The following is a 24,852-nucleotide window of genomic DNA, read 5'->3' as shown; positions in this document are numbered from 1 at the left end:
GGAGTAAAATAATTTTCTTTCTCTCTCATATATTCCATAAATATTAAATACAAAACTACTATGTGCCAAGCACTTTTCAAGACACTGGAGGTACAGTGATAAAAAGATGGATAAACCCCTGCTCTCATAGAGCTTAGACTCCAATGAGGTTGCCACAGACAATTAGTTAGCAATAAATAAAGAAACAAACAAACAAGAAATATGACATGGACATAAGAGCCAGACAGAGAAGTACAACAAGGAGATAGGAAAGAGTTAGTTGGGTTAGCCCAGTGATGAGTATTAAGGAGGACACGTATTGCATGGAGCACTGGGTGTTATATGCAAACAATGAATCATGGAACATTACATCAAAAACTAATGATGAACTGCATGGTGACTAACATAACATAAAAAAAAAAAAAAAAGAGCTTAGTAACTTAGTGGCTAATTTGAAATGGTTGGTTCAGAATAGCCTTGCTGAGGAAGGTTAGATTTATGCTAAAATAGGGAAAAAGAACCTGCCAGACAGAGGCACAACTTGTGCAAAGGCCCTGAGGAAACACTTTAGTATTGAAGAACTAAAGCAAGTCGAGCAGGGCTGGAGTAGAGGGAAGAAGAAAGAATAGTACAAAATAAAGTTGGAAAAGTAAACGGGGACAAACAATGAAGGACCTTGTATGACATCATAAGAATGTGTAATTTTGTGCTGATTTTATACTGAAGACCCTTAAGGATGTCAAATAATACCAGATCTCTCACTTCCTCCAATTCACATTCCATAACTATTTACTGCTGGGTTCCTAATCAGCCAACCATTGATATAAGTTCTAGGATATGCCATCTCTAGTTACAATATTTTTCTCTTCTCTACAAAGCATTTGACCATTGCCACATGGAGGCAGGCAAAAGTTATTCCTTCATGATCCAAAGAATCTGTTGATTCTTAACAACCTAGCAGCCCATCACATGACATCGTCTTATTCAATGTCTAGACAAAATAATATTTCTAAAGGTCTTCAATTAAAATTATAGGCTCTTCCTGGAAGTGGCAAAATAAAAAAGCCTAACCAATATCTAATATTCTGTTATTTGGAATTCTTGAGTGTCTAAAATACAAAAAGAATAACAGAAAGAATAAAACCAAGTAGTATCAGAAGTAGGATAGGAATTTAAATTTTATGGTATGAGTGGTGCAATAAGCATATTAAAATGAGTTTTGCTTGAAATGTCACTTGAGAATTTCAAGTCCCTCATAAGTCTCTCTCATCCACTTCATTTTAAAAATAAAATGTTCAAATTTTCATGACTTGCAATCCTATAGCCACAAAAAAAAAAAAAATGTTTTTTGCTTGAACTTCTCACAAAGGAACTTACTGGCCTATTTCCTTATAATTACTGAGCACTTATTCCTTGATTAATGACTTATATGATGACACATAATTTCATAGTTTGTTTTATACTTCTAAGTCATTATCTACTATAAATAAAAGATTTGTGTCAAAACAACTAAGAATCTTATTTTGAACTGATTATTAGAACAAAGCTAGGTTCACTGGTTAAAAACTGGTGAATCACAGATGAACCTCCTTTAACTGTATATTTTGGATTGATCTCCTTTTTCCCAAAAATTATTATGTAAACTGATATTGTTGGAAAAAACTAGTTTTTAATCTGTCAATGATTCTATAAACCCTGTCCCATAACTCATCCTTTCACTTATACAAAAACACTTGCCCTCAAGAAAACACTTTTACTTTTTGATCATATATTGGCACACATCTCACTCAAGACTAGCGACCATTTTTAACACTACTTAGTATAACAATGTGATATTAGACTTCAGTTCTTAAAATTTCTGACCTTAAGTTTATACATCATCATAAACCAACTTTTTGGTGGGGTTTTCCATCTGCTCTGGTTGTTGTGTGCTAAATTGTGTCTCCCAAAAAAAATTCATGTAAAGTCCTAGCCCCCAGTACCTCTGAATGTGACTGTATTTAGAGAGAGTGACTTTACAGAAGTGATTAAGTTAAAATAAAGTCATTAAGATAAGCCCTAATCCACTATGACTGGTGTCCTCATAACAAGAGGAAATTTGGATATAGACATGTACAGAGGGAAGATGATGCAAAGACACAGGGAGAAGATGAGCATCTACAACCCAAGGAGGAGAAGCCTGGAACAGATCCTTCTCTAATGGCCCTCATAAGGAACCAACCCTGTCAACACCTTGATTTCAGACTCCTAGCCTTCGGTACTGTGAGAAAATATATTTCTGTTGTTTAAGCCATCCAGTCTGTGATACCTCATGATAGCAGCCTGGAGAACTAACACACTGGTTTCAGATAAGAATTATAGCTCATATAATTTTATGTCTTATGAAAGTCATTTTCTGGCTACATATCTTTAAGAGCACATAAAGTAAATACCATAAGGTAACATAAAGAAATTGAAATAATAAATCAAAGCTAAAGCAAATTTCCTACAATTCTGTATATTGAATTCACTTTCACCAAATCACATAACACTGTAACAGATATTTGTGACATATTCATTTTACCTCACATTGGTATTTCTCCCAAAAATACTAACATAGACTAGTAAAAAAGCTCTTAGTCTTCCCTACCCATTGGCTACCATTAAAATATTCATTTTATCCCTGCTCTCCTTTATTACACCTTCTCTTGCAGTCATTTAAAACACTGCATGGACAGACCATCTTCATTGCAAAAAGGCTGAATAGAACTATTGATTCAGTGCTTTCCTTTCTTTTCCATTGTCAACAATAATTAATGTTCCTATTACAGTAATATGGTTTTAATTCTGGTTTGGGTTGCTTAGGACTAAGGATAACACGAAATCAATAGAACATTAAAGAACTATGATTCCAACAAACCATAATCTGAGATAAACACCATGACTCAGTAAATCTAAGGAAATATCTTAAAATTCTAATGCCAACTTGCAGTGCCTAGCAAATGCTAACAGTTTCAGATTCATGAATAAGGAAAAATGAGAAGTCTGTGAAACTCAGAAGTTATTATCGTATCAGCAAACTATTTTAATTTATGTTTGTTAACAGCATTAACTAAAATTTATGATCCTTCTTCCAAAAGGAAACAGGAAATGTTTATTTTTAGTCTTTGTGAAACCTAAAGTACAGACATAAAGTTACATTAGGATTTTATACAGGAGAAAGTACAGGAATATTGAATGCCGTGGTGAAGGAGCTCCTTCTGTCCATCAAAATGTCCCATCATCCTAGAGAGAGCATAAAAATTTGCTATTTGACACAATTCTAAATTAATCACTTCTCTTCATAAAACATAAGAAGTCACATTCTTCCATTCCTATCAAAAATAAAGGATAAGAGAGCAAGGACTAAAACAGAGATGTGGGGATGGTTTGCTGCTGACATTCAAGGGAAATACAATCTAACAAGAGGAAGGTGGCTGCACTGGTTTCCCAGCAGTGATCATACAGTCAGGGTCTGGTGCCAGTGCCATTACCATTCCAAGTTAGTGGTCTATTTGGTATCAGTCTCCTAACAAGTTTAGGAGAGGAGTTTGACTCTTTGAGATCTATGGACTCCAGAGAAGGACTCCGGAAAGAGCTGAGAAGACTATCAAGTCCCTCATTCAATGGGCTAGAATCTGGAAGAGAGCCCAGTTAGGACTAACAACACTAACCAGGAACCTGGGGCAGAAAGTCAGATATGACAACTGAAAAAACAAGGTGCCACATGGGCTGTCTGCACCTGGGGCACCCAGACTGACCCATGATTCAGTGTGACCACACCAAGCACCAAAAAGGCCAGCTACAGACCACACATTGTGGTTGGTCTGGGCTTCTCCTGTATTAAGCAGAAAAAAACCCATAGATGCCAGGGTTCAACTTAACTGGGGGAGAAAGGCAGGGTCTAACCATTTCTGTCTGGTAAGTGGATAGATTTGTCTTTACCATATTTTGGTTCATTATTAAAATGGCCTTTAGCTTTTTGCAAATCCACTTGCTAAGTCATTCACTTAGTTTACTGAAATCAGCTAGAAAAGAGTGACATCACCACTGAGCTCTGACTATGCATCAGTTGAAAATGGTAAGAGAAGTTTGATTGGAAAATAAAACAGGTAAGTTCTTTTGCAGAGCTATCTTGTTTCAAGAAAAAGGTTTATTTCATGAAAAGAATTATTCAAAAAGTTGGCAATTCCAGAATAGCATGGCTCTTAACAGATACTTGTGGAACTCATATTAAAACAAGCTCAGCAATAAAAACAGACTTTTTGGAAAATTTTTGAAAATATTATTAACATGTAGAAACCCTAAAGTGATGCCAATCCAATTCACTTGTTTTGCTTAAGAGAAAACTGAAGTTCAAAGATTTTTTCTATGATCTTATTTGTCAAATAAAATTATACCATAATTATTAAATTTTTAGAAAACTAAAAATATCACATAAACCTTACTTTTTTAAAGATGTATTTATTTATTTGAAAGAGAGAGTGCAGCATGAGTGGGGGGAAGGGCAGAGGGAGAGGGAGAAGGAAAGAAGCAGAGAGCAGAGACCGCCAACGTGGGACTTGATCTCAGGACTCTGAGATCCTGACCTGACCTAAAATCAAGAGTTAGAGGCTTAACCAACTGAGCCACCCAGGCACCCCTGAAAATATCACATACATTCTAAAATGCTATACAAATATAAGGTATTATTATTATTAAAACTGCTTATAATTAGAAATAAACCTGTAAATAGCTTGAGAATGGTCAAATTGAAAGAGCAACATGAAAAAGCAATTTAAAAATTTCCACTTCCAGGCAAGATATAATAATAGGAACCAATTTAGCCTCTCACCTCAAACAACCAAAAACAGAAAAAAATATGTGAAACAACAGTTTTTAAGAACTTGATATCAGGCAATGGAAGATGAGAGATGAGAAACAATTGCTCAGATTGCTGCCTTGAGAGATTTTTCTAGATCATGGCTCAGCAAGCTGGAACATATGCAAAGACCAGCAACGCCCTGGGTTGAGGACACAGATAGGAGTCTAGGAAGACCAAAGCAGCTAGTTCATAAGACAAGGTACTGGAGGCAATTAACAGCATTTAGATATTATGGATGCAAAAAGTAGTACAGTTAAAGCCATCAGTAGAAACTATCTAATGTAAAACATAGAAAAAGGAATCCTCGGGGCTCCTGGGTGGCACAGTTGGTTGAGCATGCAACTCTTGATTTCAGCTCAGGTCATGATCTCAGGATCATGAGATCAAGCCCCGCATCAGGCTCTATGCTCAGTGCGAAGTCTGCTTGAGATTCTCCCTCTCCCTCTGCCCCTCCTGCTCATGCTCTTTCTCTAAAATAAATAAATCTTTAAAAAAAAGAAAGAAGAATCCTAAAAAAATAAAAATGAACAATGAGCATCAGTGAGCTTCAAGCAGCCTAATATATGTGAAATTTGACAACCAAAAGTAAAGTAGAGAAAAAATATTTAAAGAATGAATGGCCAGGACAACTGGCTGGCTCAAAGGGTTGAGTGTCTGCCTTTGGCTCAGGTCATGGTCCCAGAGTCCTGGGATTGAGTCCCGCATTGGGCTCCCTGCTCCCTTGCATCTCCCTCTGTCTCTGCCTCTCTCTCTCTCTCTCTCTCTCTGTTTCTCATGAATAAATAAATAAAATCTTAAAAATTTTTAAAAAAAGAATGAATGGCCAATTTTTTTTCCAAATTTGTAAAATCTATAAGCTGACAGATGCTTAACAAACCTCAACTGCAAGAAATATAAAAAAAACTGCACCAAGGCATATCATAATCACATTACTCAAAACCAGAGATACACATACACAAAAAAACCTTTGACGAGCAACCGAGAAAAATAAATATTACATACAGAAGAACCAGAATAAGAATGATGGCAGATTTCTCTTCAGAAGTAAAAAGAGTGAAATGAATCACCTTCATAGTACTGAAAGAAAAAAATGTCAACCTACAATTCTATACCTAGCAAAAATATCTTTCAAAAATGATGGCTAAATGAAGATTTATTCTGACATACAAAAGTTTAAGTAATTCCTCACCAGCAGACCCACACTAAAAGAAATGTTCGGGGGAATTCTTCAGGTATATAGAAAATTATATCAGACAGACATACGGATTTACACAGAGAAATGAAGACCAGAAGTGTAATTACAAGGGTAAATATATCCATTGCACATATATTATAAAAGCAACAGTCCAAAACAGCATTTTAAGATAAAAGCTGAAAGAATTTGTCAGTATCAAATCTGCACTAAGAGAAATTTTAAAGGATATTCTTCAAGCTGCAGGGGAAAAAAGTGCCATCAGACAGACACTCAACTCTATAAGAATTGAAAACCACTAGAAATCGTAAATAAGTGTGTAAATACAAAAACATTTTTGTTGTTCTCACAATTTCCTTAAAAAGACAACTGCTCATTTAAAACAAAAATAATAGCATTTAAAGGTGGAGTTTTTACCACAAAATGGTACAAAGGAGGTGGAAATAGAATTATTCTATTGTAAGTTTATTGCATTGAGAAGTGGTAACTGTTAACTAGGATCCATGAAGTGTGAAGTAGCCTCACATTGATTCTAAGTAAACTTTGTTAAGTTTTAGGCCTAGAGCAAAAACTAAAATTTAATAAAAAGAAATACAGCTAAGGAGCCAACAGAACAAATAAAATAGATACTAAAAAAATATTTGATAATTCACTGTTAAGAGCCTGGTAAGGAAGCCACAGACTGAAAGCAAGTATTTGTAATACTCATATTCAAAAAAAGGGTTATATCATAATAAAAGGACTCTTGCAACTTAATAATAATAAACAATTCAATAAAGAAATGGGCAAAAGATTTGAAGAAAGGAAGAAATACAAATGGCCAACAAGCATGTGAAAGATGCTCAAGATCACTAGTTATTAGGGAAAAAAGGCAGTGGTAATTGAAGTGATGGATATGTGAACTAGCTTGAACGTGATGATTACTTCACACTATATACGTACATCAAATTGTACACTTTAATTATATACAGTTCTTAATTGTCAGATATATCTCAATTTTTTAAAAAAGCATACCACTTCAAACCCAACCCACTCATATACCTAATATGTGACCCAACAATTCTGCTGCGGGGCACTTAATCAATGAAAATATATAAGTTCACAGAAACACTTGTATATGAATGTCAATAGCAGCTTTATTCATAATAACTAGAAACTACAAACAATCCAAATGTACATTAACAGGTGAATGGATAAGCCAATTGTGGTATATTCATTTAATAAAATACTGCTCAACAATAAAAAGAAGCCAGCTCCCAAAATGTGCAGCCACACAAATCAATCTCAGTAACATTATGATGAACAAAAGAAGCCAAGCACAAAAGAACACATATTGTATGATTCCATTTATATGAGATTCTAAAATAGGTAAAATTTATCTATAATGACAGAATTCTGAGCAGCGGTTGCCTGGGGCTGGGGATACAGGTGATTGACTACAAAGAGACAGGAGAGAAATTTTCAGGGTACTGGGAATGTTACGTATTTTGATTAGGATGATGGTCACACAAGTGCATACATTTGTCAAAACTCACTGAACCGTACACTTAAATATGTGCATTTTATGATGTGTAAATTATACTTTGAAAAAGTTGGTTGATTTTAAAGAAAATTAAAATATGCTCTGAATAAAGCTTTTTTAGTAATGGTTCTTATTCACACTCCTACAGTAACTACCATTTTAGCCTTCCCAAGTGTCCATGTCCTGATGGGTAAAACAAAGCATTTGCAATCAATGATTTGTAAGCTCCCTTCCAACTAAACAGTTTTTGAACAGTTTCAAATGCTAAAGTTAACTTAAGTCAAATACAATTAATAAACTTCCTGGACTTGGTGTTATCTCGGTACCTATACATATGTAGACATATATGTACACGTGTGCATATACAGCATGTATAAAAAACACATCTGCACATACGTGTACATATACATACATGCACACCTGTAAACAGAATACAAAAAGCTAACTGCCTTTTTCTGTGATGCTAACTTAACATGCTAACTTAATGGTATTTATACTTAAAAATACCCAGAATATAGCCTTTTTTATTTCATGGTTGCAAGGCTGATATATTAGTTAGTGTTTGCAATGCCTGTGAGTTAAGAATTGTTTCTTGTTACTGGGTTATTATAAATAAGATGAGTTTTGGTTTCTTTGGTATTCTTACGAGCCCAGATGGGATCACAGTTTCTGCAGAACAGTCTTCTTGAACAGCCCTGCTGTTCAGTACGAGTGAGCATCATATATCTTATATCATATTGACCTTTTCAGGATCACAAGAAACACTGAGCACACTTCACTCTTGTACTTCAGTGTCAAGTGTGCTCACCACCATCACTTAGCCATCATTCACTGAACATGCATTATCCATGAGACAGCAGAATGAAATGAATCGTACAACATTAGAGCAGCAATTCCTGAATTTGCCTGTTCATAAGCATCTCTTGTCCCCACCCCAAGAGACCTAGTGAGTGGAAATCACTGGAAAGAAAGCAGGTCTGTATACTTCAAGTACAGCCCTCCCTCAGCCATGCCACACACAATGACTTTCAAGATGAGGCCAGGCTGGGGAACACTGGCCTAACGTGAGAAACCAGAGAATTTACCTCAAAGTCTCAGCAGATCACTTCTCAGAGAGATTTGACACATTTTAATTTGGATTTGGATTTGGATTGTCTCTTTCTCTAAAGTCTCACTGGTAATTAGAGGGGAGAAAGTAGGTGGTAAATTATAACCAGACAGCCAGATTCTGGGGCCAAGGGTGAAGTCACTGTGGTGTTGTCCATTACTGTCAAGTAATCACCTCTTCGTCAGGCAGAAATTTCAACCTGGGTCCTGAAAATCAAAATAAATCCTGGTATTTCTCATCCAAAATACCCAGAATGTGAATTTCCAAAGCAAGGGTCTCAATGGAAGCAAATGTGCTGGTGGACTTTGGGTATGTAACTGATAGCCAAACATTTGAGCTATATGCAGCGCAGCCATGAGAGTCCGCTGCAGGCTAGGTGACAGGTCCACAAGAGACGGCTCATTTAAAACATCATTTTTTAAACCTACATTCTTGAAGCCTTAAAGACAAGGCTCACATCTGATCCAGGAATAACCAGAGCCGTCATCTCTAATTTAAGGGGTGGGTGATCATCTCATTTTCCAGTCCTCCTGTTATTTGAAGGCTGTTTATCTTTCCGTAAATCAATAACCTACCAGCATTCAGGTTTCCTCAGGAGCCTAGAAGGCATATAGTGAGCAGATAAACCAGATCGGGGGTCAAAGGACAAACTTAGTCCATTAGCCCAGTGAGAATCAATACAGCCTCGTCTCCTCAAAATCCCCTGTTCTCAGTTTCCTATGTCAATTTACCAGTGATTTAGGAAACAGGAAGTCACTAGAAAGTAATGATTCTCTCCAAAGAAAATATGTGTGCCACTCTGACCAACGTCAGTAGGGTCAGAGTGCAGAAGGAGACTTAAATATTCTGAAATTGACATCAATCCAAACTCCCCCTCTTCCTGGTTTACAGATGGATTGTTTCAGAGGGGCCAGCTGGTCAAATCCCAGGAAAACTTCAAAAACATCATACTAGGAAATGTAGACAATATCCAAAATATTATCTGTGGAGTCGGCTGAAGCTTTTTCATTATAAAAGTCCTAGAAATTCTTTAGTAAATAAATGTGTTAGTAACATTTTTTAAGTATCTGAACCTGTTGAATTCTTCCTCCTCCTGTAACTGTTGGGTGATCAGCTAGAATTCTCTAACTCAATAATTTCTAAACATAGCTAATTGCCAGATCTTTTTAAAAATACATATTCCAGTGGGATGCCTGGGTGGCTCAGTCGTTAAGCGTCTGCCTTCAGCTCAGGTCATGATCCCAGGGTCCTGGGATCGAGCCCCACATCGGGCTCCCTGCTCGGCGGGACGCCTGCTTCTCCCTCTCGCACTCCCCCTGCTTGTGTTCCCTCTCTCACTGTGTCTCTCTCTGTCAAATAAATAAATAAAACCTTAAAAAAAAAAAAAAAAAAAAATACATATTCCAGGGGTGCCTGGGTGGCTCAGTCATTAAGTGTCTGCCTTGGGCTCAGGTCATGATCCCAGGGTCCTGGGATCAGGAAGCCTGCTTCTCCCTCTCCCACTCCCCCTCTCTTGCTGTCTCTCTCTCTCTCTGTCAAATAAGTTAAAAAAATCTTAAAAAAAAAAAAAAAATACATATTCCAAGCCTCGCCCTAATTCAGTGGCCTGGGATGAGATACAGAAATATGTGGAGTAAAAACCCTCTTACCTGACAAAATTACAACTGATATTTGATTTGTTCAACACAAAAGTTACAGAAAGCAAAGAATCAGAAAAGAAAAATATATGGTATATGCACATTTCTAAGGCACAACAGTTTATGTGAAACTAAAATATATGAATATACCCATTTGACACACTTTTGATGTAAAGACTTATTTTTTTCATATAGGTCTACAGATTGAACCATAAAGCCATCTTTCTTGCATTTTTCATACCCACAGTACAGGTATACAATTTTCAGCTTTAGTTTCTTTGAAATAGAACAAGGACTTGAAGGCATTTTAAGGAAATCTGAGCATAAGCTCTTAGATTTTTATAATTTTTCCCATCACAGTTTCCTCAGCTACATACAAAAACAAACAGTATTACTTTCTTTGCACTCATTTTATCAGTTTGCATTATTTACACAGGATCATTAGCAGGTTTAGGAACAAACGCAGCCTATACAACAAGCAGATTGTGCAGAAGTGCTGTTGAATACAAGAGAATGGGCCACAAGCCAAGAGCAGTCAGCTTGCTGTGGGCACTAGTCAGTATGTCTTACTGGAGCAAGGACAGAGTTTGGCAAACCAGGGAGTGCGTTGAATAGAGACTCATTAGCAGAATCTCTACAATATTTAAGATTTCCACACATGGGTGATTAGGATGATGATCTATGCCTGGGAACTATTACCCTAAACTGGGGCTTTTCAGACCTGAATGTGCATACAAATCCCCTGAGAGTCTTGTTAAAATGCAGATTCTGGTTCAGTTTATCTGGAGGAGAGCCCAAGACTCTGAATTTCTAACAAACTGCTAGCTTGTTAGCCATCTATTTGGAAGCTCTAAATGAGAGCTTTATTATGTCACATGAAGTTCTTGATGAACAGAAAAACTAGAGCTTCAGTGTTGCAGCAAAATTGTAGTTGAAAGTGGATATTCTTACATTCTAATTTCATAAAGCTTATTAAAAACATCAAATAACTTCTTTTAAACAGAAGAGTTTATTAACCCATCATTCTCAATCACAGTGTAATGTCTTTCGATTTTTTCCAACTATTCGGGGGACTAAAGTTTCTGTTTTGTAGAAAGAAGTTTTAGGGTGAGGACCAGAATGCCTTTTTATTTTCTATTGATATTCAACACGACCAATTCCTTTTTTCTGTCCCCACAGTGAAATAAAAATTGAACTATTTGCTCTTATAAGTTTGGGCTTACAGGGAAGGAAAGTTTAGTTCTAGAAAACTTCATCAGGATACCTTCTTCTAATTCTCTCTCCCAATACTTGCTGTAAAATTTGGGTTAAGCCGGTGAACAGTAGCTAACACAAAGCCAGAATCAGTGATTTCTTGGCAGTAAATATCTCCTTCATGAATCATCATAGGAAAGACAGCAGGGGAGTCTGACAGATGGTAAGGAAGAAAAGTAGAAGCAGCTATAACAGGTCTTCTCTTGCTGTGGGTGGTTTATTTCAATTGTCAATGGGTCACAAAAGAAATTTTTAATCAGAGTCCCATTTTCTTCCATTGTTTTGGCTCCTACCATGATTGATACTTGACTGGAGCCATCTTTGGCAGTCCACAGCATTGTTCCAACACCCACAACCAAACTGTGAGGATGATATGCTCACGTATGGGATGGGATTATGGTGATGGATATTGCTATCAAAGCAGCATTTGTTTCACCTGGCCTGAGAGAAAGCAAGTGTGAAACCAAGTGTAGGGAGAGAAAGGCTGGTCTCTATAGGGGCCAGGAGAGCCATCCCTCAATGGTCAAAAATCCTCCTAGCACGAGGGTATGTACCCTTTCCAGCAGCCCACAAGCCAGGGCACTCAATGCCTCACCTTCCAAGGACATCATCCACTACTGAAAATCCACATCTGGGACTTTCAACTCCTACTTAGGCAGAAAACGTTACTGGAAAAGCACAAAGCAATTCTCTTCAAAATCATGGCAAGCTTTTTTAGGGAACAGAAGAGACAGAACAGGAAAGCCACTAAGTGGGCTGCGGCTGATTAAGTGGAGCATGACTGCCATGCCCACATTCCCATGTGTTTTAAAAATATCCACACGGGAGCGGTGCCTGGGTGGCTCAGTCAGTTAAGAGCCTGACTCTTGATTTCGGCTCAGGTCATGGTCTCAGGGTTGTGAGATCGAGCCCCACGTTGTCAGGCTCTGTGCTCAGTGGAGAGTCTGCCGGAGACTCCCTCTCCTTCTGTCCCTCCCCCCTTTCTCTCCCCCCCCCAAACAAATAAATCTTTAAAAAAATATATATCTACACATGAGAAGTTTGAGATTTTTATACTGAGAGAGGAATATGCTGCTTGCAATAGATCCTGCTAGTTATAATCAGTGGTCCAGCTTTTAAAATTCTGCATCACAAGAGCGCACAATACAAATTTCTTTGTGATCTCTTAACTGTATCAGGAACACGGTTCTAATCTTTTAGAAGCCAGAGACCCTTTAAGGGTATGATGGCCATCTGTGAGCCACTTTCCCAAGACACAAAAACAGCCTTCTGCATACAACTTCCAGGATTCATAAGATGCCCTAAAGATTTTCTTCTTCTATATGGCTACCAAGCTACAAATTCCCATTCTAATATAATATGGACTTTCTCTGAGCCTTTCTAAAAAAAAAAAAAAAAAAGTGATTTATGTACTAAACATTGTAAACTCTAGGTAAGAAGCCCAGCAACTTCTGTCCCATTCAGAAAACTGTCTGCTGTCAGCGCCCCCACTCCAGGAAAACACTGGGGAGGTAACAGGAGTCACCTACTGTGAATTTCTGATAGCCACCAGCTTCCTGGGCTGGGGCGAATGGAACAGGGTTCAGCTATATAAGATTATTCATTTGGTGCCAACTAGAGGACCCGTTTCATTGTTCAGGGTTTCCACATTCGGGAACTGCTCTCAATGGCTGCCGGTGGCGTCACTGCCATTCTGAATCATGCAAATGAGGAAGTCATATCCTCTGACTCAGAAGGCTTTATTTCATTGAAAATTATTTTAAGTACTGCAAACAGAGAGTTGGTCTTTGCTTAGATCTGACTTCCCAAATAACATCACTTTTCCTTTTCTCACAGGGATCCCGCTGCTGCAGAGGGAAACTGGGAAGCGGAAGGGGGGTGGAGGGGATCCTGTGGATCCCAGCTTGAGAAATGTGCCCCTCTGCAGGCAGCGAGGTGCTCGTCTACGGAGAATCTGTGATCCACCATCCTTGCCAAATATGGTGCCACAGCTAATAGTACATTTCCATGTATGTACTTTTCTCCTTATTTTCCCCAAGGAAAGGGTGAGTCAGGATATGTACGCATAGCATGCAGGACCGAAATAGCCTTGTTTAAGTAGCTCAGTAGCTATTAAGTGAAGTTACTTGGCTGTGTCCACTGTGGGCACCACTATCTATCCTGCACCGGCTGGGCAGCATCCCCCGAGGCCAACTGTCTTTGTACCCTTGTACTCTATACGGAAATCCCATGCAGGAAGCAGAACGGTCATGAAAAAAGACATTAAAAATAGGATTTGAGTCCCAATGGCTTAGTCGTGTGACTTCCTAGCTGTGTGAACATTGGCAATGCACTAAACCTCTTTGAGCCTCAATTTACCCAGCTATAAAATGGGGTGAAAATGGCACCTATCTTAGGATTGTTGTGAGGATTAAATTAATAGATATAGTACATGTAAAGTTCCTAGATGAGTGTGCTGCATACGTTAAATACTGTGTGAAGGTTAGCTATGACTATCGTTATGTAAGTTATCACTGAAACATTTCTGTAACTCAGAGTTAAAGCCAGAAGCAACACATTGTTTTTAGTTTACAGGACAAAAGGCACTACGGCATAGACTCTGGAGTCTGATAGCTCATCACAATGGAAAATGCTGCAGCAGGTCAACGTCAGCTGAGTTCAAAAATCATCCCCTAGCTGAGTGATCTTGTAGTTCAATGTCCGCAATTATTAAGTAATAATAATAAATTCTTCCTCCTGGGATCTTAATGGCACTTAGGTCACATCACACAGGTAAAGCACTTAGCCCACAAGGAGTAGTGTGCAATCAATGTTGGCCATCATTTTAACTAAAAATTAACATAAGCCTACATGTATACAAACTATAGATCTAGGCAGTAGACAGCCATTCATTTAAAAACTATTGATACTTCACATACTGCGTGGCAGGCCTGGTTCTACACAATTTATAAGAAAAGAGATCACTGATTCAGTCCTACTTAACAACCTCAGGAGGCAGAAGCCATTACCTCACACTACTGTAAATATGAAGAAGCAGGCCGCACCTTTACCAATCTGCAGACCCAGGACTCCATCCCAGGCTCCCAAGACAATGCTCTTCCAGTGCCGCCCAGTGGAACCTTGCACAGTAATTGATCGGGTCTGTCTGTGTCATCCAATACTGTGGCCCCCGGGCACGTGTGGCAACTGAGCTCAGATGTGGTGAATGTGCCTGAAGAACAGAATTTTTTATTTGATCTAATTTTAATTCATTTAAATTCATTCTAAATAGCCACATGCGGCCAGTGGCTATTGGACAGCACAGCCTAGGCTATCATATTGCATTACTTTACTAAGAGGTAGTCCCACTAAGGAAACTAGTAAATACTCTGATCCAGACTGTTATGGGCCCACACTTTGTCCACACTGGTTGCAGCTCCTTCACTTAGGATTTCACTACTATTTTCTTTTTTTTTTTTAATGGCCTTTTCTGTTACAGAATTTGGAGACTTTGCCTCCAAAGTACTCCACTAATAGTGACTCATCGTTTGATTTTTTTACCACTTGCTCTGAGAAGGAATTCTTGTCGTACTTGTTCAATACCAGATACTATTCTTTAGCCATCGGTCCCATGTGGACAGTTTCCTGCACCTGCCCATCCCATGTTTCTCTAGGGAAGACAGGAGTTCTATTCTGCTATCTTCTGCAGAACTAGTGACTTTCTGATTAGCGTCTGAACTGAATACGGAGCCCTGTTAGGCAGAAAGAGACATCATGACACTTTTTATGTAACACCACGAGGCTTGTCTCTCCTTTGATCCTCCAAACTAAGCATTTGCTTTTACTTCTACTTCATAAAATGAACTTCCCAGAGCAGGCCTGTCTGATTGCAAATGGCCAGTCATCCCTACCTCAACCTACACCCCCTTTCCCCACTGCTGTAATTTGGCAAGTATGAGACAAGTTCAGAGATACTCAGAAAAAAAAGAAAGAAAGAAAGAAATCCAAAAAAGGAACACACTTGTCTCCTGAGTTAAATCTATTTTGCAATGGAGAAAACAATTTCATCTGAATGATAATCCACGAATCTTGCTGCCCGATCTCATTTTGGCTTCATCGTGTTATCCATTATCTGTGCTCTGTGCAAATCAGTACTGTCCCATTTGTAAGCAGGATAAATTGTGTAGAACCAGGCCTGCCACGCAGTATGTGAAGTATCACTTCATATTCTCTGTCACTTTCACCCAAATCCTTAGTACAGCAACACTCATAATCAGTATTTTCAAAACATCACTTACAAAATCACTACTGGAATAATTTTGCTTAGAAGCCAAATGACAGAAGCCCCGCAAACTTGAAATCCTAAACAAACTTTTTTTTTTTTTTTTAAAGATTTTATTTATTTATTTGACAGAGAGAGACACAGCGAGAGAGGGAACACAAGCAGGGGAAGTGGGAGAGGGAGAAGCAGGCTTCCCGCAGAGCAGGGAGCCCGATGTGGGGCTCGATCCCAGGACCCTGGGATCATGACCTGAGCCGAAGGCAGACGCTTAACGACTGAGCCACCCAGGCGCCCAAAATCCTAAACAAACTTTTAAAAAAATGGCATAGTGATTATCCAGTGATTTCTAAAAGGGAAGTCCGTGGCATCTGTGGGCAGTGCAGCCTGTGGAATCGAAGGAGGTGCTTATGTGCAAACCTCCTGTTAAGTCATTTCCTTTCTTTGTTTTCAGATAAGGATTTCCAAGCAGAATATTCATATCTTTTTCTGTATGTATACTGACTCAGCTTTGCCACAATTGTGTACGCAAAATGGGTACATGCGTTGCGCGTTTATCTTGCCAGGTTTTTTTTATGACATTAGGGTGGTGATTTTGAAAGATTTTCATTTCTCTTGTTTTTGTTGGATTCTCTCTTCTCTCCCACCTCCATTCCTACTGATGTACTCATAGGTTATCATTTGTGTGACTGTGGGAACACAATGTGTCAAAGGGATTAACAGATAATTTTGATATGCAAATAGTTTTTTATTAATATAATAGAGGGCACTTGTCTTAGCTCTTACCAGTGATTCTCAGGTCTCTTGAGAAGACCACACCGAACATTTAAAAAATGAAGTTCAGTGTATTGTTCTCAAGAGACCTGAGAATCACATCCTCATAGAGATAATCTTTTTAATCTAGCTGCCATAGATCTATTCTCATGTCCCACAAATACTCCTCTGCCTGAAGACAGCAAAGACTTTTGGTCAAAACTGGCATTAGCATGTCATAAATGTTGAAAGCTGACAAGCCTCCCTGCTGGGTGGGTTTGTACGGGTGCGTAGGAGTGAACTTTAAAACTAATTTTAGAATTTGTCCAAAAAGCCAAACTAGGTGAACTCACTTGTAAGCTGAGAATTATGAAAAAGAAAGACACCAGTTTTACCCCTAAGTCTTTCATTTTGAAGCATTTTAATGTATGATAATTTACAACTGCTGTGAATGGAAAAAATTTCTGTGTTCTTGCTTCTAATTTGGTTTGCATCAATAAAGTTCATATCAACCAGAAAGCAGCTCTTTGGGTAGGAGAGAAATAGAAATCAGAGAACTAGAGATGAATGGATTAAAACGGATGTCTATTATTGATCTCTAGAAGATAAAAAAAAAAGTAGCCACAAATTGTAAGTGCTATTTTCTGCTACATCTTACTCATTTTTACATTCCTGAAAACTGGGACATGCATTTATTCTACAATCAGACAACCTGCTAGGTAGCAGAAATACAAGAAGAATAAGATACAAACTTTGCCCTTAAGAAGCTCATAGTCTAGCCTAGGGGGCTTTTCTTAAAAGAAAGTCTTAAGTGCAGGATAGGGATATGATAGGGAGAGCACAAAGAGAAGCATCCAAGCCATCAGGCTTCCTGGAGGATGTGGAATCTGATCTGTGGTTTGAAGGATAAGTAGGAGGTAGGTATGTAAAAAGGAGGTGGAAGAGAACAAAGGGGCAAGAAGGAGGAGCACGGTGCATAAGGAGAATTAAAGTATTTCACATTACTAGGGGGAAAACTATGAAGTGGCGATTCACGAGAGATAAACCAAGGGAGGTCAGAAGGAACTACATCTTAAGAGCCTTATTTACAGCAGGTAATAGAAAGCATTTTACTGTTTTTGTTTGGTTGGTTGGTTGGGTTTTTTTTTTTTTTTAAGATTTATATATTTGAAAGAGTGAGCAAGAGAGAAAGAGAGACAGCATGAGCCAGAGGAGGGGAAAGAAGCAGACTCCCTGCTGAGCAGGGAGCCTGACGTGGGGCTTGATCCCAGGACTCTGGGATCATGACCTGAGCAGAAAGCAGATGCCTAAGCAACTGAGCCACCCAGGCGCCCAGCATTTTACTGTTTTAAGCAAAAAAATAAAAAAAAAGGGAAGGGGAAGGGAGGGGAGGGGAGGGGAAGCGGAGGGAAGGGGAGGGAAAGGGAAGGGAAAGGGAAGAAGGAAGGAAAGAAGGAAGGAAGGAAGGAAGGAAGGCAGGAAGGAAGGAAGGAAGATCCAATTTTTTTAAATTATTTTGTCAAAAAATAAATAAATAAATAAAATTATTTTGTCAGGTGTTTTTGCTGCATCTATTAAGGTGATCATGTGGTTTTGTCCTTCATTCTGTTAATGTGGTGTGTCACATTTATTGATTTGCATATGTTGAACCACCCTTGCACCCCAGAGAAAAATCCCACTTGGTCATGGTGTATATAATCTTTTTAATTGAATAGCTGAATTCAGTTTGCTAGTATTTTATTGAAGATTTTTGTACCTATCTTCTTCAGGGATATTGGCCTATAATTTTCTTTTCTTGTAATGTCTTTTTCTGACTTTGGAATCAGGGTACTCCTGGCCTCATAAATGAGTTGAGAAGTGATCCCTCCTGTTCAATTTTTTGAAAGAGTGTGAAAAGAACTGATGTAAGTTTTTAAATATTTGGTATAATTCACCAGGAAAGCCATCTAGTCCTAAGCTTTCCTTTGTTGGGAGGTATCTGATAACTGATTCAACCTCATTACTAGTTATAGATCTATAAAGATTTTCTATTTCTTCATAATTTTAATGGTGTATCAGTTAGCTTGTACTGTATAACAAATTACCCCAAAACTTAGAGATTTAAAAGAATGACTATTTAGCTCATAATCATGAGGGCAATTCTTGTGGTTAAGCCAACTCAGCTGATTCCTCTTGGCTCTCTCATGTCTCTGGGTCAGCTGGTAGGTTGGCTGGCAGCTGGATTATCTAGAATGACCTCACTCACGTGCCACAGTTGCTAGTAGCAACAATATTTCCTTGATTTTCTCCTCTCCCCTCAAAGTCATATAAATTAACTGAGTTAAAAGGTTCATAAATAGAACATAATTTCCACCAAAAGTAAACCCATTTAGAAGGAAGAAAGGAGGGCAAAGAGGGGAGTCTTGTCTGACCTGATGCAGCAATAAGTACATGATATACCAAAGAACCAAAACATATCACCTTAGTGGGAAAAAAATAATTAATTAATTAATTCAGCAATATTTATTGAGCATCTACTATGTGACAGACATTGTTTAAGGCACTGAGGAGCAGTGACTAATATGACAAAGTCCTTTCTTCAAGTAGAATAGTCTAGTTGGAGAGGCAGAAATAAATATATAAACAGAATTTCTGAGAGAAATGAGTAATCTAAGGTATATAAACATGATGCTGGGATATGGGAGATACACTGCAGGGGAAGAGTGTCCTTTGAAGTGGGCGGTCAGGAAAACCTCTCTGAGGAGATGGCATTCCATCTGGGATCTAACGATGAGAAGGAGCTTGCCATGCTAAGCACTAGGAAGTACTATTCCAGGTCTAGGGAAGCACAAATACAAAGGCTTAGAGGCAGTATGATTTTGAGGGAAGTGAAGAAGGAAATCAAAGCAGATGAAACAGCTTGAGGAAGAGCAAAATGATAAAAATAATGAGTAATAACAAATTTTTAAATATGAAAGTACATGGCATGTTTGGAAACAAGAATTCTGACTTGGCTGAACTATAATGTAGATGGGAATGAGGCTAAAAAATCAAGGCTTGAAAGAACATTTGAGAATCCAGACTTTATTCTTCAGATAATGGGAAATAAAGGGATGGTGTAGGAATGGATGAACATAGAGAATGGATTGAAGCATAAAGAGACTAGAGACAGGAGTCCATATAAAAGATATTGATTGCCCTGGTCCAGGTAATACAGAGAGGCAAAATCAGCACAGCGGCCTTGGTCATGGGAAGGAAAGAGAATTAAGAGACATTTCAGAGGTGGACCCATAATATGCGTAGTGAGCAATCAGATATAAGGGTTCAGAGAGGGGAGGAATCGGAAAACTTTTTTATTCCAAATTGGGCGGGATGTGCACAGGAGGAAAGGGAGCCAATAGCCAACATATGGAGGAGCAATTCTATGAGGCACATTTAGTTTAGGTCATATCTGGAGAGTCAGATATCTGTGGAGTAGCCAAGGAGAGCTGTTTGGCCAGCTATGGGCACATGAGGTCTGGTTTTGAGAAGAAACGGGTAAAGATGCAGATTTGGAAGCCATAGGCATATAAATGGGAGTTAAGTCCGTGCGAGTGGATGAGGTGGCTCAGAAGAGGAAGGGAGGATGAGGAAACAGAAGGATGAGAAGAGGGCAGGGAAGATGAGTAGAAGAGAATTTTAAGAATGATTTCATTTAAGGTGTGAAAGAACAAACAGGAGCCAGCAAAAGGTACTAAACGGGTGCAGAGTGATAAGAGGAAAATCCGAAAAGAGTATTAAATCAGAAGTGATTCAATGAGAGAAGGGAGTCACAAAAGTCAAAAATACTGTCAAGAGGAGACGTCACCGTAGTTGGACTTGTATGGTTAAGTTTCTGTGGATTGAGTGAAGTCTATTCAGGAGAATAGGTCTGCATCACTTCTGGAAATAAGTATAAATGCCAGTCAAAGTGCATAGTTTTCTGCTGCAATGAAAACTTTGCCAGCTGTCAAATACCAGTACTTTTAAATCTAATAAAGACCTATTTCACAGTTAGAGGTATTTATTTCCCCCTCCCCTGTCCCCTGATTTCATGCAAATTATGAATAAAGAATGTAGCCATTTAATAAATCACTGTACTTTTGAACTTAGCTATAATAGGAATCTACCAGAGAGTGACTTAAAAGAAAAACTATAGGGACGCCTGGGTGGCTCAGTCGTTAAGCGTCTGCCTTCGGCTCAGGTCATGATCCCAGGGTCCTGGGATCGAGTCCCACATCGGTCTCCCTCCTCGGGGGGAAGCCTGCTTCTCCCTCTCCCACTCCAGCTGCTTCTGTTCCTGCTCTCGCTATCTCCGTCTCTGTCAAATAAATAAATAAAATCTTTAAAAAAAAAAAAAAGAAAAACTATAAAAAGTATTCTGCTTATGTTGAATGAGTTAAGACTTTTAGGGAGATAAATGAAATAGGAGTTTACTAAAAATAGGGTACTTTGAACAAAATAGACAGTGTCATGCATGTCCTCTGCATATAATTGATATAAAGAAGTATTATTTCGCTTCTAACCATTATCACTTAAATGGATTATCACCTATGAATTTTTCATTGCAAGTTGCAGTCTAACCCCAATCAAAATTAATACTTATCAAAACAATAGGTTTCATCTCTGTCCGCACTGAATAATTACTAAATTGATGTAATATCTTGCATAGAGCATTATCACGAAGGTCAGACCATGCTTTTTCAAACACATCATTTTCTTTGGACTCTTTCTCAGTGTCAATCACCTCAGAAGATGTCTGCTAATGTCATTACAAAGAAATACAAAATTAAGTCTGCCATGTTACTAATGTGCCATTATTTTGTAAAAGTGAAAAATCTAATATAAATTTAAAGAAAAGGGGTGGGGGGGAATGGGAAGAAAAACATATCAAAATGTGAAAATCAAGTAAGACAACTTGTTCAGATTCCAACAGTCCACAACATACCACATTATACCGGTCTCATAAATTTTCCTTTAGCTTGGGATAGAAAATTAAATTACCACATTTCTTCGATTTAAGGTCTTTGAATTTAATTTATTTCTGAGGTTGCTTCACTACATATTTTCCTATTAAGGTAAAACTTATTATTTCAGGAATTATTCACTCTATTTTTGGTCCTCTAAGATCTTAAAATGCAAATAGTGTTTAGTGGTTTTATTAAAACATTAAAATGAATGTTAACTAATTATCATAGATACTGTTGATTGTCTACCCAACAACTATTCCTTCTTTCTATCAGAATCCTGATTGTGTTCAGCCATTCACCCCATCCTCTTCACTGGGAATATCCTGATTAGACTAAGCCAATAGTGGGCACATCAGTGCCCAGAAAACTGATATTGGTCCCAGGATGAGCCTATGACTTAAGTTGGCCCAATTAAATTGGAGAGGAAGGCTATATCCTCTCTTTCTCCTGCTAGACATGAACAAGGAACATGAAATCCCAGTTGCCACAGAAAACCGTCTTGCTCCCTCAAGAAGAACCAGTCATAAGATCAAGAATGACATAGCAGAGTTACGAAAAGAACCTGAGTTTTCGATGCCTCCATTGACCGGCATTGCATTACACCTGGAGTCCACTTCACCCCTTGGACTACCAGAAATGGAAAAAAAATAATAAATGTCCTTTTTATTTAAGTCCATTTGAGTTAGGATTTTCTGCCTTATACACCCAAAAGTATCTCAAGTGATACAGTAAATTTACCTACATTTTTAAAAATAGCATTGTATATTTCTTTCATTCTTTCCTCACAGGTTGGGTGGCTTATTTCTAATACGTTTGAAAACACTGAGGCACACTAAGGCCAAATTGCCAAATATAATCTAACTAGACTAGAACTAGAACTTCCAGGGCCTAACATACCAATGACACATCATTGTCCTCTAAGCTATGTGGTTTCCTTATGGCACTGGCTGCATATTTTTAGTCTCACAATCAATGAGATTCAACATTCACAAGCATCCCAAATTCCTCTATTTTGCCACAAGTATCACCATAATCCAAGTCACCCTAACTATCCCTCACCTGAATCCCTATTACTATCTTCTACCTGCTTCTATCGCTGCTGTCTCTAAAATTTATACTTCCCACAGAAGCCAGAGTGACCTTCCTAAAACATGAACCAGATCGTATCACTTACTTAACATCTTCTAATATCTTCTACCACACTCAGAATAAAACCTAAACCCCTAACCCTGCCTTACAAAGCTCTAAATGTTCTCTCCCCCTTCATAGTCCTTGGACCCATGTCTGACCACTCTCTCCCTCACTCACTAGACTCCAGCTACACAAGACTTCTTTTCTATTCCTGGGACACATCACACTTATACCCAAATTAAGGGTCTTTTCCCTAGCTCTTCACCCCTCCTGTAAGGTTCATCCCCCAATCTTTTAACAACTAATGTCTTCTTTTAATTCAGATCTTATTTTAAATGAAACATCTTCACAGGGGCCTCCCTCAATCATGCAAGCTAAAATAGCTCCTCAGTCAACCATATATCTCTTTTGCATAACCCTTCTTACCATCCAACAATTTTCTTGTCTATGAATAAATGAAAGCATCCCTGCTTCTGCAGATGCCTCGGGCCCTTGATAAATGCACTTCTTTGTGTATAGTTCAGTCATACATTAATGAGGTTTGAAATCCCACATGTTACTTGGACTAAGTCTAATTCATATATATTAGCAACAAAATCAGATATCACTGAAAACCTGAGCAAGCCCAAATGATCATAAAAAAATATATATCTAGGGGCGCCTGGGTGGCTCAGTCGGTTAAGCGTCTGCCTTCGGCTCAGGTCGTGATCCCAGGGTCCTGGGATCGAGCCCCGCATCGGGCTCCCTCCTCGGTGGGGAGCCTGCTTCTCCTTCTCTCTCTGCCTGCCACTCCGCCTACTTGTGTTCTCTCTCTCTCTGTCAAATAAATAGATAAAATCTTTAAAAAAAAAAAAAAAAAAAAAATATATATATATATATATATATATATCTAGTTCCATGATTAGCAAAAAAAAAAAAGTTCAAACCAGCTTGTCCCTCGGAGTCATAGCTATGAATCAGAAAGACCAGTGAGATTAAACAGGTCTAGACATTGACCTGCATTCAAACTAACTGAAATTGGTGTTTACCAATGAATGGTATTTGAAAGCCGTAACAGAAAGATAGAGCAATTACCAAGATAGCAGAAAGTAAAGCAACCATGAAGTGGAAGATCAGATGAAATTCTGAAAAAATATGTAGGTTTGAGTCATAGAAGGTTGAAGTGGTCTCACTGCCCTCTTGTTATAAGGCAATCAGACCAAGTCCTTGTAATGAAAGAGTACTAAGCTAGCTATCTGTCATGATCCATGGCCTTATAAGTCATTAATTTAGTAATTTGCTAAAGAACCAAACACTTTGTGCAAGTAGGGCATGTCCACTAGGTGCTTCCATGCTTATCTCCAGCATTTTCTTTCTCTGCTTAGTTATTCACCTTGGAAGGGAAGGAGACTGAAGATTAGCCTCAGGCAAATGAGAATCTTTTTGTTTGTAGAATACACACAAAACTTAGAGATCCATACAGCTGTTTTTTCCACCCAAGTCAATGAAAGCATAAAAATTATTTCTGAGCAGGTGCTTTCTCAAGTAGAACTTGCCAGGACCAACCTCCATCTAGTTAGAAGGAATATAACATACACATGTTAACATACTTCTCTTTACTTCCCGTCTTCCTAGAATCCCAGTGCTGCCCAAACCAAAACCTGGCTATAGGTTCAGACTTGGAACAAGTAAATGAAATCTGCTTGCAATTCATACTTTTAGTATAAAGTGCCCAATTTTAGAGATGTGGTTCTGCACATTAGATTAATGTTAGGCTAGTTGTTCTTTGCAAAGGGATTACTGTAGCTCTCTGAAAACAAATGTGGCTGCCTAGAATCCCTTATGCCAAGGATAAGAAGTACTGAATATAAAAGCCAATTGCCAACTACTTACTTGGGTATCTATTTTGTCCAGGCATGTAAAAGATAGGTACTTGTGAAAACATCATCTTTTACTTCCATCACTCACTCCAAGCTGCCTAAATATCCGTCTTTAAAGTTTATTGAACTCACTTGGTTGCTAATTCAATTTGAATTCAAACATGTGCTCCCAAATTATAGATCATTAGACAGGTACTATAGAAAAATTAGGGCACATTTTGTACCTAATATATCTTAGAAATATCCTTTTCTATTGAAATATTATGTCAGATGTTCCATGTTAGGGAACACTCAAGTTTCTTGCCTTCCT

At 38.3% G+C, this 24,852-nt stretch overlaps 1 protein-coding gene across 2 annotated transcripts in view; it reads right to left on the bottom strand.

Annotated features, from left to right (window-relative positions):
* The window catches only part of LOC144379080 (uncharacterized), a 217,304-nt gene that overhangs the window by 10,651 nt on the left and 181,801 nt on the right, over positions 1–24,852 (bottom strand). Inside the window, exon 6 of one of the 2 annotated variants that reach the window (XM_078055344.1) lies at positions 3,086–3,243. The exons of the other annotated variant lie outside the window; for it this stretch is intronic. Within the exon in view, the coding sequence (XP_077911470.1) occupies positions 3,242–3,243 (2 nt within the window). The 3' untranslated portion in view covers positions 3,086–3,241. Of the gene's footprint in view, positions 1–3,085; positions 3,244–24,852 lie in introns of those variants that run through there. 2 annotated transcript variants of the gene reach the window in all.

Source organism: Halichoerus grypus, chromosome 1 (assembly GCF_964656455.1).
Source record: "Halichoerus grypus chromosome 1, mHalGry1.hap1.1, whole genome shotgun sequence".
In the NCBI taxonomy this organism is placed as follows: Eukaryota; Metazoa; Chordata; class Mammalia; order Carnivora; family Phocidae; genus Halichoerus; species Halichoerus grypus.
The sequence above is the reverse complement of the archived record's forward strand: the minus strand, read 5'-3'. Positions and strand labels throughout refer to the sequence as shown.